Source organism: Pygocentrus nattereri, chromosome 11, assembly GCF_015220715.1.
Source record: "Pygocentrus nattereri isolate fPygNat1 chromosome 11, fPygNat1.pri, whole genome shotgun sequence".
Lineage (NCBI taxonomy): Eukaryota > Metazoa > Chordata > Actinopteri > Characiformes > Serrasalmidae > Pygocentrus > Pygocentrus nattereri.
The window spans coordinates 37,708,962-37,721,938 of NC_051221.1; the positions used below are offsets into that span (position 1 = coordinate 37,708,962).

General features: G+C 40.0%; 1 protein-coding gene across 7 annotated transcripts in view; it reads right to left on the reverse strand.

Moving 5' to 3' along the window:
• anks1b (ankyrin repeat and sterile alpha motif domain containing 1B) overlaps positions 1-12,977 on the reverse strand; it is a 272,382-nt gene that overhangs the window by 10,840 nt on the left and 248,565 nt on the right. For 3 of the 7 annotated variants that reach the window (XM_037543100.1, XM_037543102.1, XM_037543103.1), the window contains 7 exons: positions 12,189-12,296; positions 8,568-8,756; positions 6,312-6,443; positions 2,595-2,666; positions 1,533-1,619; positions 1,251-1,388; positions 61-228 (listed from right to left, as the gene is read on the reverse strand). In XM_037543100.1, coding sequence (XP_037398997.1) covers positions 61-228; positions 1,251-1,388; positions 1,533-1,619; positions 2,595-2,666; positions 6,312-6,443; positions 8,568-8,756; positions 12,189-12,296 — 894 coding nt within the window. The remainder of the gene's footprint in view (positions 1-60; positions 229-1,250; positions 1,389-1,532; positions 1,620-2,594; positions 2,667-6,311; positions 6,444-8,567; positions 8,757-12,188; positions 12,297-12,977) is intronic. The other 4 variants (XM_037543104.1, XM_017716339.2, XM_037543101.1 and 1 more) reach the window with 3 other exon arrangements.

The following is a 12,977-nucleotide window of genomic DNA, read 5'->3' on the forward strand; positions in this document are numbered from 1 at the left end:
TGGGTGTGTGTGTGTGTGTGTGTGTGTGTGTGTGTGTGTGTGTGTGCATCCAGCACTCACAGATTTGCGGATGTTGGCACGAGGTTTGGGGATGGGTTTGGAGGGTTTGCTGTCAAAGCTTTCGGGCAGTGTAGAGGAGCCATGGCCACCCTTCCTGGCCTGCAGGGCAAGCTGATAGGCCACTTCAAATGCTTGGCCTAGAGTCAGGATGATCTCATAGGCCAGATTCTGCCCACAGAAAGAGAAGAGAAAACCAGTCAGAATATGAGCAACAGGTGAAAAAAAAAAAAAAAATTATATTTCATGCGTGTAGTTGTGCATATATGTGAGATTGTGATACTTTCTCCTTTTAACTTATTTCAGTTAGAATGCTACAGCTTCGCAACGTTTAATCTTTAGGTGTATACACCTACCACTCATAAATGTACATATACTTAAGAAAAATATAAATGCATCTTGTAAATCTTGCAAATGTTTTGTTCCTATTTTGCTGGAGTTTCAGAATTCTTTACTAAGAATGTGTTGCACTACTACGGGCAAACTGAGGTCACACCACATATTAATGTTTTTGTGGAGTTTCAGTAAAATCTTTTTTTCTTTTTTCATGTGATAAAATTATGCTCATTAATGTTTTTCCTGTTTTGATAGATTCCGCAAATTTTACACAATGATTGTCCAAAAATGACAAAACCAGACAAACATGTTCAACAAGACTGCACATTTTTTTACACAGCTTTTCATCAGATTCAAATTATAATCAAATATCTCCTCTTTAACAAATGAACAAAAACTAACAAAAGTCCATACGTTGCGCCTCCACATCTTTTCGAACCGCTGCTAATGCAAAACCATTGGACAGCTCAATGCTTGCAGATGAAAACCAGAACTGCTGACTTTGTTATTGTTGTGCTGGCTAACATTACGCTGAATGATGTGAGGCCCATCCAGAAAACAAGGCCAATTATATTCTCTTAAGACTCAGCCTTGGTGGCTGTGGCATTGCTGATGATCAAACTCACAATCATCCAACGGAATATGGAGTCTGTACCTTTCGACAGAATTCCTCCATTTGTTTCATTGAGCAATTAGTGAGAAATACTTAATACTGAATTATCCTATGCTTTCGATATCATCAGCAATAACCGTGAATTCTAGGACTCAAGCTTAACGCTTGTCATTTCAACATTTCCTTATAGACTTTATAAAGTTTCAGTTCAAGAGTGCAGAGTGTGTCTGTATGTGTTACTAACCACATCAAAGGCTGTAAACACATGGCAGTAGTGGTGGCTGGACTTCAAGTCTTTGGTGATGTAAGCGAACGTCGAGAGGTCCTCAGGATCTTGTGCTGCACATGAGATGTTCCTGATCTCATGTTCTGCTATAATGTTCTACACAAAGATAGCGAGAGACAATTAAATCATTCAAATTATATTGAGCCTACTGGCTTTTTTCTTATGTTCCTTAAAGGCTGCATTTCAACACGGTTCCAGAGTGTAATGTGCCGGACGTGACTTAAATGAGAGGCTGCTTACCTTATTTGTTGCATCAATGAACTTCACTCCCTTGTAAGAGACGGAGAGGACAATAGTAGGGACTTTCTTCATTTGTTCTGTAGACTTCTTACAGAGCAGACGAGAGGAGATCAACACAAAAATCCTCACACACATGCCCCAAGACCCAACATGCTACACAACCACAAACACCCACCAGCTTACAAAAACCCAAAACTCATGACAGCGTAACAGATCCAAACAAAAAGCCAGAAAGCCATCGGTATCCCAAAAAACGAAACCTAAACCAATTTCCTCTGCAAATCAGGCAGTAACTCACTGCAATTAAGGAAATATATTGGTATCACCCTTCTTGTGTGGACCAAGTTGGTCTGTATACACCCTCTACAAAACATGAATGCCACCTAGAGTAATATTTCATGACTATGTGAATTTGATTGTGAATAGTAGTGCCCAGAATTAACTCCAGCACCACCCTTTGCCTGTATCTAGCCGTTCTGACAGTAATATATTCAAGGCTTTATTATTCATTCCTTTTTCTCGGTTAGCATTTATCTTTGCCTCAGCATGTCTACACTGGACCTGTCAAAATCTGCAGCTTAAAAAAAAGCTGAGAGAGAGGGCAGATGGCATATTACATGAATATAAAAACAGTGGTGCAGAGACAAGTCATGGAACTCCTGACACAGAGAGAGGATGCATAAGGTAGAGAGGCATGAGAGAGAGGGAGAACATTCTCTGTGTGTGTGTGGAGGAAAGTCCCCTTCTTGAGGGCTCTGAGGTAACTATATAAACTATAAACTGAATTTCTGGTCCAGAGCCATAAAGGTGCTGAGTTGAATGGCAGCGTTTTCTCTCTAAAATTTACTCCAGCAGCTAGTAAGCCATACTGACAAAAGCAGGCAGGTTTGGTTTGTTTACGTGTTGTAGAGGCATCTTAAACTGTAGACTTATAACTCACAATTTAATCGTAGCCTTTGTTATTCTGTAACTATTAGAACTTAATCCGTGTTATGTAATATGTAAATTATGTAGTTATGAGACATTTCCACATATGGATCCTTACAGGAGGAAGAGTCTTACCCTCATTTTTGCGCATGCATCTTGTGTAGATTCAGTTCCTCTCAGCTCTTTAACCAGCATGGAGCCCAGATACTGCAAAAAGCACATAAAACCCTTATTACTGCATGATTACATTTACACTAAGCCCATGCAAACTTTCACTACAGATGCATTTACAACACACTGTCCTTTTATTTTATAAGCGTTTGCTTTAATTCCATGTTACCTACAGAAGACGACCTTTCTGATACACCTAGTATATCGTACATCCTCTAGATTGTTTACCCACCAGACTAAAGCAGATATAAATCAATGGTCTGCATTTATTCTACATATTCTTTTCTGAATATTTGTGCTTAATAATGCAGTTTGTGAATCTGAGATCATCTGCATGGTTGAACGTACACTTTTAGAGCAGGTAGCACTGGTGCTACCAATGCTGCAGATAATGTAGCACAAATTAAAATATTGTTGCACTGAGATAAAAACAAGATTCTTTTTAAAAAATTGCAATGATTTGTCATTTTAACTGGGGAAAAAATCTAAAGCGGCATCTAAACATGCTTTGATGAATTTTTGCTTTGATGAATTTTTCACTTATTTTGTGAAATGTACAGATAATTATTGTTGTCCACAAGAATTCAGATTTCTCAAAAAGGGGCCCTATTAGCACTCATATTTGTGTTTCACTGTGAAAGAGGCAACCCACACCAGAAGGATCTTACAAATGCACATATGGTTGCAGGCACAAACTTGTATTCTTTTTGTATTAGCACACGATTAATTCCTACTAATATTGTACAGCCCAGACATCATGATCACCAAGTTAAAGTTAAACATTTGTAAGATATTTTAAACCACTTCTAGGCTTTGGTCTTAAGGGGTTAACAGATTGTTTTTATTAAAACACAGAGCTATAAGTAAAAAGTAGCCTTGCTGAACTGGTAGCCTCAAACAATGTGGTTTGATCTGGATGACTGTCATTTAGGGGCTTTTATCTTCATTTGACACAACCATAAAAAAAAGTCTGAACAGACCCTCGCTGAACATCTTCCTCACTTTGCTGTATTTATCTGAAGCTGTGTTTGGAGGTATTTCATCACTGATGACTTCATGTTAGGTTGAAAGCTCATCTTATTTAAGAAGGCAGGAGTGGTCAGACAGCAGCTGTGACCCACTTCTTATGTACTTGCACCATCTTGGTAAAGTGATTTAGCAAATTTGTTGTGTGTTGTTTTTCAAAATAAGTGAAGCAGAGATTTTACGGAATAAGGCTTGAGCCAGGCAGGGCCTAAGATGCTGTGGTGTAGGAATGTTCTGTACCTACTGTACCTACTTCTCTTCTTCTTTCGGCTGCTCCCTTTAGGGGTCGCCACAGCGGATCATCTGCCTCCATCTTGCCCTATCCACTGCCTCCTCTACTTTCACACCAACCATCTCCATGTCCACCTTAACTACATCCATATACCTTCTCTGAGGTCTACCTCTTCTCCTTCTACCTGGCAGCTCCATCTCCAACATTCTTTGCCCAATATATCCCCTATTCCTCCTCAACACATGTCCAAACCATCTCAACCTGGCCTCTCTGGCTTTATCTCCAAACTGCTCCACCTTCACTGTCCCTCTGATCTGCTCATTTCTAATCTTACCTACTGTACCTACTAATGTGAGAAAAAGACTGTGAACGCTGGCAGTACGTGGTTTACAACAATCTGTATGTTTGTGCGATTGAGAGAGAGAGTTAAATAAGGACAGCACTGTGGGTTTACTGATTTAATAAAGAAAGTGTTTATGGTAACAGAGCGCTCAGCGGAGTCCATGGAACAGTATCCTCTCTCTCTCTCTCTCTCTCTCTCGGTCAGGCTGAGGGGCTTTGTGCTGCTGAGATCGATAGATGGAACCTGATGAGATTAAAATGCTGTTTGCAGCTAGACTGTAGGCTACCACCAGCACAGGGAGTGTCTTCAGTGTACGGCCTCCCAGATGCTGTCCTGCCAATTACATGTCAGTTTGCCCATGCGTCCCTGCCTCAGGGCGTTTGGTGCTTGGGTTAATGCCACCATCATAAGAACCAGGATAATTATGATAAACACATAGAGAAAACATTCTCAAAAATATTGATCCTTCAAGTTTTTCTTTGATCTCTTCATCTGCCTGTCCCACTTAATTCATCTTTTTATCCAGACATCACATCTGTCTGCTATGGTGACCAATCAGATGCTTTCCTGTCCTGGGGCCAATTGAATTTACACGAGCACAGTACGTCCATAATCTACAGATCCGACATCATTTCTTGTGCAGGAAAAAAAATATACCAATCAGATTTACGGTGCTGTTGCTAGGTAACAGAGCAGCTTTATGTAACCTCCAGCTAAAATTACTCCAGGATGGAGAGAAGCTGAAAAACAGGCCGCCACTTTAATTGAAGAGAGAAACACTGTTATTCAGCACTGAAGAGCTAAAGGCTCTTCACGTTTCTCTCTTTCTCTCTTGGTCCTATGATTTAAAGCAGCTATCCATGTCTATGTTTAATAGGCGGTAAGTCTATGCAAAATTCTAGCCTTTACTTTTAAAAATGAATTCAAAAATCATGTGCACTTATATACATACTGTGGGAAAGAGATACTTACATTCAGGTTTAGGGATACAAGTATTTGTAATATGTAGTCAGTGTTACATTTGACTCTTTTACAATCAAAAATACATACAACTGTTAAAGCTACACTATGGCTACGTTTACACAGCAGGTAAAAGTGGCTGTGTGAACAGCAAAAAATGCATTTTCAATTCCAATTTGAGACGCTTTCATATGCGGTACTGAAAGGGGCAGTCATGGGCTGGAGGTTAGGGATTTAGATCTTTTCCCACAAACGGGGAAATTCCACCTCCGCATTGAACCCATCCATGAAGCGAAACACCACATACACACTAGTGAACACACACACTAAGGGGCAGTGAGCACACTTGCCCGGAGCGGTGGGCAGCCCTATCCTCCGGGCAAGTGTGTGCTCACTGCCCCCTAGTGTGTGTGTTCACTAGTGTGTATGTGGTGTTTCACTTCACGGATGGGTTCAATGCGGAGGTGGAATTTCCCCGGTTGTGGGATCAAAAAAAAAAAAAGTATCACTTAATGTTAATAGCCAGTGATGTATGTAGATTTGTTTGGCCTGGCGATTTTGTTGATGTGCTTTGATGGCTTTTGCACAGTAAACGGTAATGTTTGTAAGACACACTAAAAAGGATGGGTTCTATGTAGAACCATGAACACTCAAAATAGAATCATCTACAGCACAACCTTCATCAAAGGGTTCTTACCATGTTCATGGTTCTATACAGAACCATTTTCTTTGCTATAGAACCATTGAAGATCTTTTTATAGCGTGAATTACTTGACAAAAACCTAAGTATTTAAACACTGTGATATTGGTTAGCTTACATAGGAATAGAAATAATAATGTTTGCTGTTGTCATATCAACATAGAAGGTAGATGGTACACAGCCCATTAAACAGATGAACAGAGTGCCTTTGAAGCATTGGCTGTCTGGAGTAGTTGTAGTAGCAGTTATGGAAATGTTGAAAACAAAGGCACTGCATTGCAATTATTTGCCACCCAATATGAATGTAAATTTGAGATTCATAAAACAAAAGAACCCTTGATTCTGTCATTGCACATTACATTTATAGGGACAAGGACAACCACACTAGCATGCATGCGATTGGAGACATAAAACACCCACACTCACATAGGCCTCGTAGTCACACGACTGGAATATGAGCTTCTCTGGATGGTGCTGCCAGTACTGTACAGGAGTGGATGATGTCGCCTCGTTGGGAGGCCGCAACGTGATAGGCTCACACCATTCCCCTTGCTGAAAAAAGAAGGTAAATGACAGCTGTTAGAACATAAACTCAGCCATGTACAGTACCGTGCAAAAGTCTGATAACACCTTTTCATATATATACGATTTCCAGCTGAAACAACCAGTAAGTAAAAGTTCATTTTCCAGTGCCAGAAAAAAGCATGGAAAATATATTTAACAGGAAAGTACTCAGAAGGCTTCAACAAATATACTATAAACATATCAGTATTTTATTTTGTATTTATATGCTCTTTAATTTTCAGCACACTTTAACATCTTTCCGCACTTAAAAAGGGGTTACAGCTGTGTCCTCCAGTCAGAACGTTTGCAAAGCTGTATGTGACCTTCACCCTTAAAACATTCACACAAGCAACTACCCAAACACACTTTAGCTGCCTTAGAGATTTCTTTCACAAGTACATCTAAAATGGCTAAATGAGATATTCCTGAGGAGATCTTACATATACACTCACCGGCCACTTTATTAGGTACAACTACTAATCAGCCAATCACACGGCCGCAACTCACTGCATTTAGGCATGTAGAGGTGGTCAAGACAACCTGCTGAAGTGCAGACCGAGCATCAGAACGGGGGAAGAAAGGGGATTTAAGGGACTTTGAACGTGGCGTGGTTGTTGGTGCCAGACGGGCTGGTCTGAGTATTTCAGAAACTGCTGATCTGCTGGGATTTTCACTCACAACCATCTCTAGGATTTACAGAGAACGGTCAGAAAAAGAGGAAATATCCAGTGAGCGGTCAGTTTTGTGGACGAAAATGCCTTGTTGATGTGAGAGGTCAGAGGAGAATGGGCAGACTGGTTCAAGATGATAGAAAGGCAACAGGAACTCAAACAACCAACCAAAATCTCTGAGGAACGTTTCCAACACCTTGTTGAAAGTCAGACAAGAAGAATTAAGACAGTTCTGAAAGAAAAAGGGGGTCCAACCTTTTACTAGCAAGGCGTACCTAATAAAGTGGCCGGTGAGTGTAAGATCACCTACTTACACAAGGAAGGAGAAAGTCAAAGGAAAATAATAAACAACAGTAGTTTCCAAACTATTTCAAAAGGGATTAATAGATATAGAAAAAAACAGAACTCCTATACTGACAAGTTCATATGTAGCTGTATGTGTTCTGTGTAATTTTCTGTTAAATATGTGCTATACGTTTTTTTCCTGACGCTGAAAAATTAATAACTTACTTAACGGCTGTTTTGACTGCCAGCTAAACAAATGTAAAGGTGGTCTCTGACTTTTGCGCAGTACTGTACATATACACATTCTCCTAAATATAAGCTGACATGAGCACAGGTCATATATTCAGCTGTTATTTTTCTCATTTCATATTCACAACCATCGTGCTATTCAGGTCAGTTTCCTGAAGTTTTCCTTACACATGTACGTATCTCTGCTGAAACTATTTTTGCCCCTGGTATACACAGTTCTGCTCTCAATCATCAGCAGAGCTGGAGTGACTGATAAAGAGACAGACAGAGGTGTTATTTATCCTCAGTCATTATGCTTTGGAGTGCAATGAATCATTCCATTCATATCTAGTAATCACACTCATACACACGGGTGGACACAATTAAGAGAGAGGCAAACAGGAGTGAGTGCAACCAGTGATAAGCTCTCCATCAGCACCATGAAAGATCAAAAGGCTGCCAAACATAAGCACATTCACACATGCATTCACAAACACACAGAAGACATCTAAACAGGAGCTAGTGTGAATAGTGAAGTAATAAGCCTTCTATCAGCATAATAAAAGATCAAAGACAAACACGAAGACGCACACTCGCGCAGAAATGCCACCTGCCACCGAGGTTACTTTTCACGAAGGAAGGAAGCCCACATTTGTCGTTCTGTGGCATGTTGGGTAAATGTCAGATCACATCCATCTAAAGAGCTTGTTATACAACAGGGCTACATATAGCCTCTTTTAACAGTGATCTGTATCAGCCACAGAAACGTCAGCGCTCACACAAACAAGCGCTAACTGCACTGACATAAGACTTTCATATACTGTCATGGGATATAAACGACACTCTCTGCCGCTGCTACCTCAGTTAATGCCTTTTACATACATCAACACTTTGAGGTAGGGCACTTGAGTGAAGTGCACTCACTCACCATACTGACTTGGGCCATCTGCCTCTCCAGTTTGGAGCGTGGAACGTCCTCGAAGTAGTTGTCATTGCGCCTGCGCCTGGCGTCGGCCTGCATGATGAGGTGCTGGACGTCGAGTGAGCCGGCGTTCGGGTAGGCCGTCTGGTTTATAGATGGGGACAGCTGAGGAGGAGTGTGATTCCCGCTGGGCTCCTACAGGGGGCGATACAGCAAAGACATCGCACAATAGAATTAGTGTTTTTTTTTAACTCAAAATTTCTGCATAATTCAATGGTGTAAACAGTCTTTCAGAGTAGTTTGATGTCAAATGCTCCGTTCACAAAATGGTTACAAACACACAGCCTGATGCCTGAGACACTGTGTTATGACAGCACTGAAATAAGGTTTGGCATAAAATATATTTTTTAAAATCCCATCATGGTGGAGAGGTACATGCAGGGTGATGTGAGGCAAAATAGTTCACAAAGAAAAATGATTTCCTGATTTATCACTATTTTATCATCAACATTACATTAGACACTGTGACAGCTGTTCCTATCACATGCAGAAATATGAGTCGGTAAATTTCTCTGCAACGAACATCAAGTTTCACATCAAACCACTCTGAACAACATCTTCACAGCTGAACTATGCAGGAAAATCTGTGGAATTCTGCTTTAAGAACACTGGCACCAGTATCAAATCACCACCGGCTTGTATGGAAACCTGAATATCGTTGCTGTCGGAAGAAAACGTTGTATCTCCATTTTTAGCATTTTTCAGTTTTTGACATAATTTGAAAGCACCTGTTACTCTTTACATTGATTGTAAATTTTATGATGAATGGCCTAAGAGAAACTACCCAAAATTACATGGGAAAAATTCTGGTTCCATTGACTTACATTGAAAGTAAAGTAAGTTTTTTCCTTCTCCTGCAAAGTTACCATTTTGGAGATACAAGGATTTCTTCCGACAGCAGTGATATGTAATATTATAATTATAATAGTTTATTTTGACTCAATAGTTCAGCAGTGAAGCACCATAGGGGCAAAAATCAAATTTTTCTTTAATAAAAAGTCTTTAATTTCCCCCATTACCCCATATGCAATCCATCAGGCAAGATGTTTTAGTTATCCAAAGAGTCCTTGAACAAATTGACAAAAGTCTGGTCTCAAGCTTGCTTCTACTACTGTTTTAGCCATGGAATATACATTTGTCTATGGTTATATAAAAACAGGACGTCATACAGTGCCAGAAATCACATAAGCAAGCCTATTAGAAGGCAAATTGGATTTATTTCTTAGATCTAATTTTTAGTGACCAAATCTGATTTGTAAAGTCAGATTATAATTGCATTTCCACATCGGTTCCCACAGTAACAACTCACATGTGAGTACAATGAGTAGAGATGGGCAGGCCAATATTAGCTAACAGGTTGCGTTTACAAGCTTAGATATTGCTAACAGACTGATAAATAGAGAATAAACAGACAATAGAGCTGGATGACCTAATCAGCAAACAATGTTAGCTAACAAACTCTACTAGTAATTCTCAAAGACAAGTTCAAATCTTTACTAAAGCAAAGTAAAAGTATATGTTACCTATAAATGTCTGTAAAAGCATCAATGTGTTTAAGATGGAATATACAAATGTGTGGATTTTTGGCACACTTTCTGAGAAATGATGACCAACCAAAACAAAAGAAAAACACAAAAAAATCTTCCTGCCATGGGTCTGTTAAACTGTTATGAATCAGGTTTGAAACCACATACATACAAGCCTTAAATCAGCCTGGAAAAAAGTTGGAATTTCATGTGGCTTTCTGCCTCTCAGCCTGCAGAAAATCTGTCCTTCTTAAATTAGATATGCCAAAAAAGCAGATTTGAGCTGCCTGTTTGAACAAAGCCTTAGGGGATTACTTAACAACTTTCCATGGTTTGGCAAGTGTGTGATGTTTTATTCCTGCTGTTTGAGCAATGCCATTTGGTGGTCAGGAGTTTTCATTATTTCTTAGCTACATTAGCCATGTAGCTCCAGTGCAAAACTAAAGAAACTTAAAAACACTGATGTCTTGGCTCATCAACTAAATTTGAGGAAAATTGTGTAAATCTGATTTTGTGCCAAACAATTCCTTGATGTGAGCATTTCTCTGTTGGGATTCTGGTTTGAATGCCAGCAATGCCAAGTGCCTTCTTTGGCTGAGGGCCTTTGAGAAGTCCAACTGCCAGCGTTCTTGGGGGAGGATGACAGAATCCCTCTCTTTCCTGATGCCAAGCACTTCACCTGTCATATGGCGTATCTGTGTGCTGCTTATGTGTTTAGAGTCAAACGCATGTTATTTGACTGAGCCCTGGCCAGTATCTAAAGTGCAGTGGCAGCAGACTTCATATGGCTCAGAAAAAGTACCTGGCAGGGCAGATTCCCACTGGGAATGAGGTGTGAGAAAAATGGCCAGAAGACAAACAAAACTCTGCTTAAATGAATAAAAAGCTATACTGGCCATCTGATGTGCATTGCACTGCCCTGGCCCTGCTGTTCGGTAGAGAAGCGGTTTTGGGACATTGGAGAAAAACTACACAATCCAGACAGTCTCACAGGAGGAGAACCTTCAGTCCCCAGAGTCAGAACCATGAACTCCACCGAAATGAGGGGTGCATGACAAGCACTGAATGTACAATGAGATCATCTTGGATAGAAACTAAGAGGGGAGGGGGTTTCTTTCCTGCCTTTTGCGAAAAGAGAAGATGTACAGTGTGTGAAGGATTACAAGGCGAGTTCTGGGCCTCCTCATACTGTAGATGTAATTAATGTGAAAGTAAAGGAACAGTCTAGCACTTTTGTTTTTTTTTACAGAGAAGAGAATTAAATAGAAGTGGAGGCGTCCCTAAGGACAGCGGCAGAGCTAATACTGAAGAGAGAACGGGAAAAAAAGAGAGAGAAGGTGAGATTCAGTTGAGTATATGTGCTGCAGCCCTGTAGTCTTGCATTTTTAAATGGCAATACGGCATATTGCCATTGTACATAACTTTAGGGTTTCAGTGCCAGTTATTCTATTAGTGGGATATAAAGATCTGTACTGTATTCCGCTGTATCTATCAGCAGGGGAAGAAAATGACACCCATGCTGCCTTTATTAGACACACCAGAATTGTGCAGTCATGTTTTTCTGATTGTTGTGGGCTAAAATGCTTGATTTTGCAGTGGCAATATTTGCAGTGTTCCTGTTTTCTCCACAAGGGAGAAACATATTGGACAACAGCAGAGTTGCTGCACAATTTTAAAGACCTCAAAAATAAAACCATATGAACTGCACCATATGAAGTGCGCACAAACTCAGATACTGCATGCATACCATCTATTTTATTCAAATAAATTGGTCGTAAAAGCATGGACATGCTTTAAGATTGCATGACCCTTTCACAGCCTTTCACACACACATTCTGTGTGTTCACTGTGTGACTGCATGTTGCACAGTGTGCATGCTTACATTAGCTGTGAAATCAGATACATGGTTTACATTTAATATGTAAATAATGCAGGGATGGAACAATACTGCATAAATGTGTGACTGCAAATTCCTGGTGGGTAGGTATACAGCATGTGTTGTGTGTGTGTGTGTGTGTGTGTGTGTGTGTGTGATACTGACCCTCAGAGAAATAGCTCGTGGAGGTTTCTGTGGAGGGTCTTCGTGTAGCCGGTCTCCGAGTGATGCGAGAATTCTTTTTCTGTGCCCAATGAAGTTGATCTTAAGGACCTGAAGATAGAAATGCAAACAGGTTACAGGAGAAAAGAAGTAGATCAGAAAAAGAGGACTAGAAGAAAAAGAGGACGAGAAAGATCAGTCTGCACTTTACTGGTGCATATAGACCTACAAACTGCCATATTGTTGAACATTCCAAAAAACCCTTACATTAAATGGCACCATGTCAGCAATCACTCAGGATGTGTCTTAAAAGGGCATTCCATTGAATTCTCTGCATTTAGAGTCATTTAGAGTGGTCTGATGTGAAATGGTTCATTATAGAGAACATCTGATGTCTTTACAGTGGTGGTGATAGGAACCAGGGGTCACGATGCCTAAAACACAGAACTAGCCGTTTTATTTACTATCCAAAACCACCACTGAACGGACACAATTTTTGGGGACTATTTTGGCTTACAAAATCATACAAAAAATGAATTTAAATATGTTTTAGGTCAACATTATATTGCAAAACGAACTATTCATAACTATTTCATGTAATAATTTTCTGCAAAGGCGCTTTTATAGACAAGAAACTTTTCAGACGTCTGGTTCCTATCACCATCACTCATTTCTTGGGAAAGAACTACTCTGAATGACTTTGTTTACATTGTAACCATTTAATGCATACATTTTGAAAAGCTGGTGGAATACTCCCTTAAAGTCAGAACACGTTGACTAAACATTCTGTGA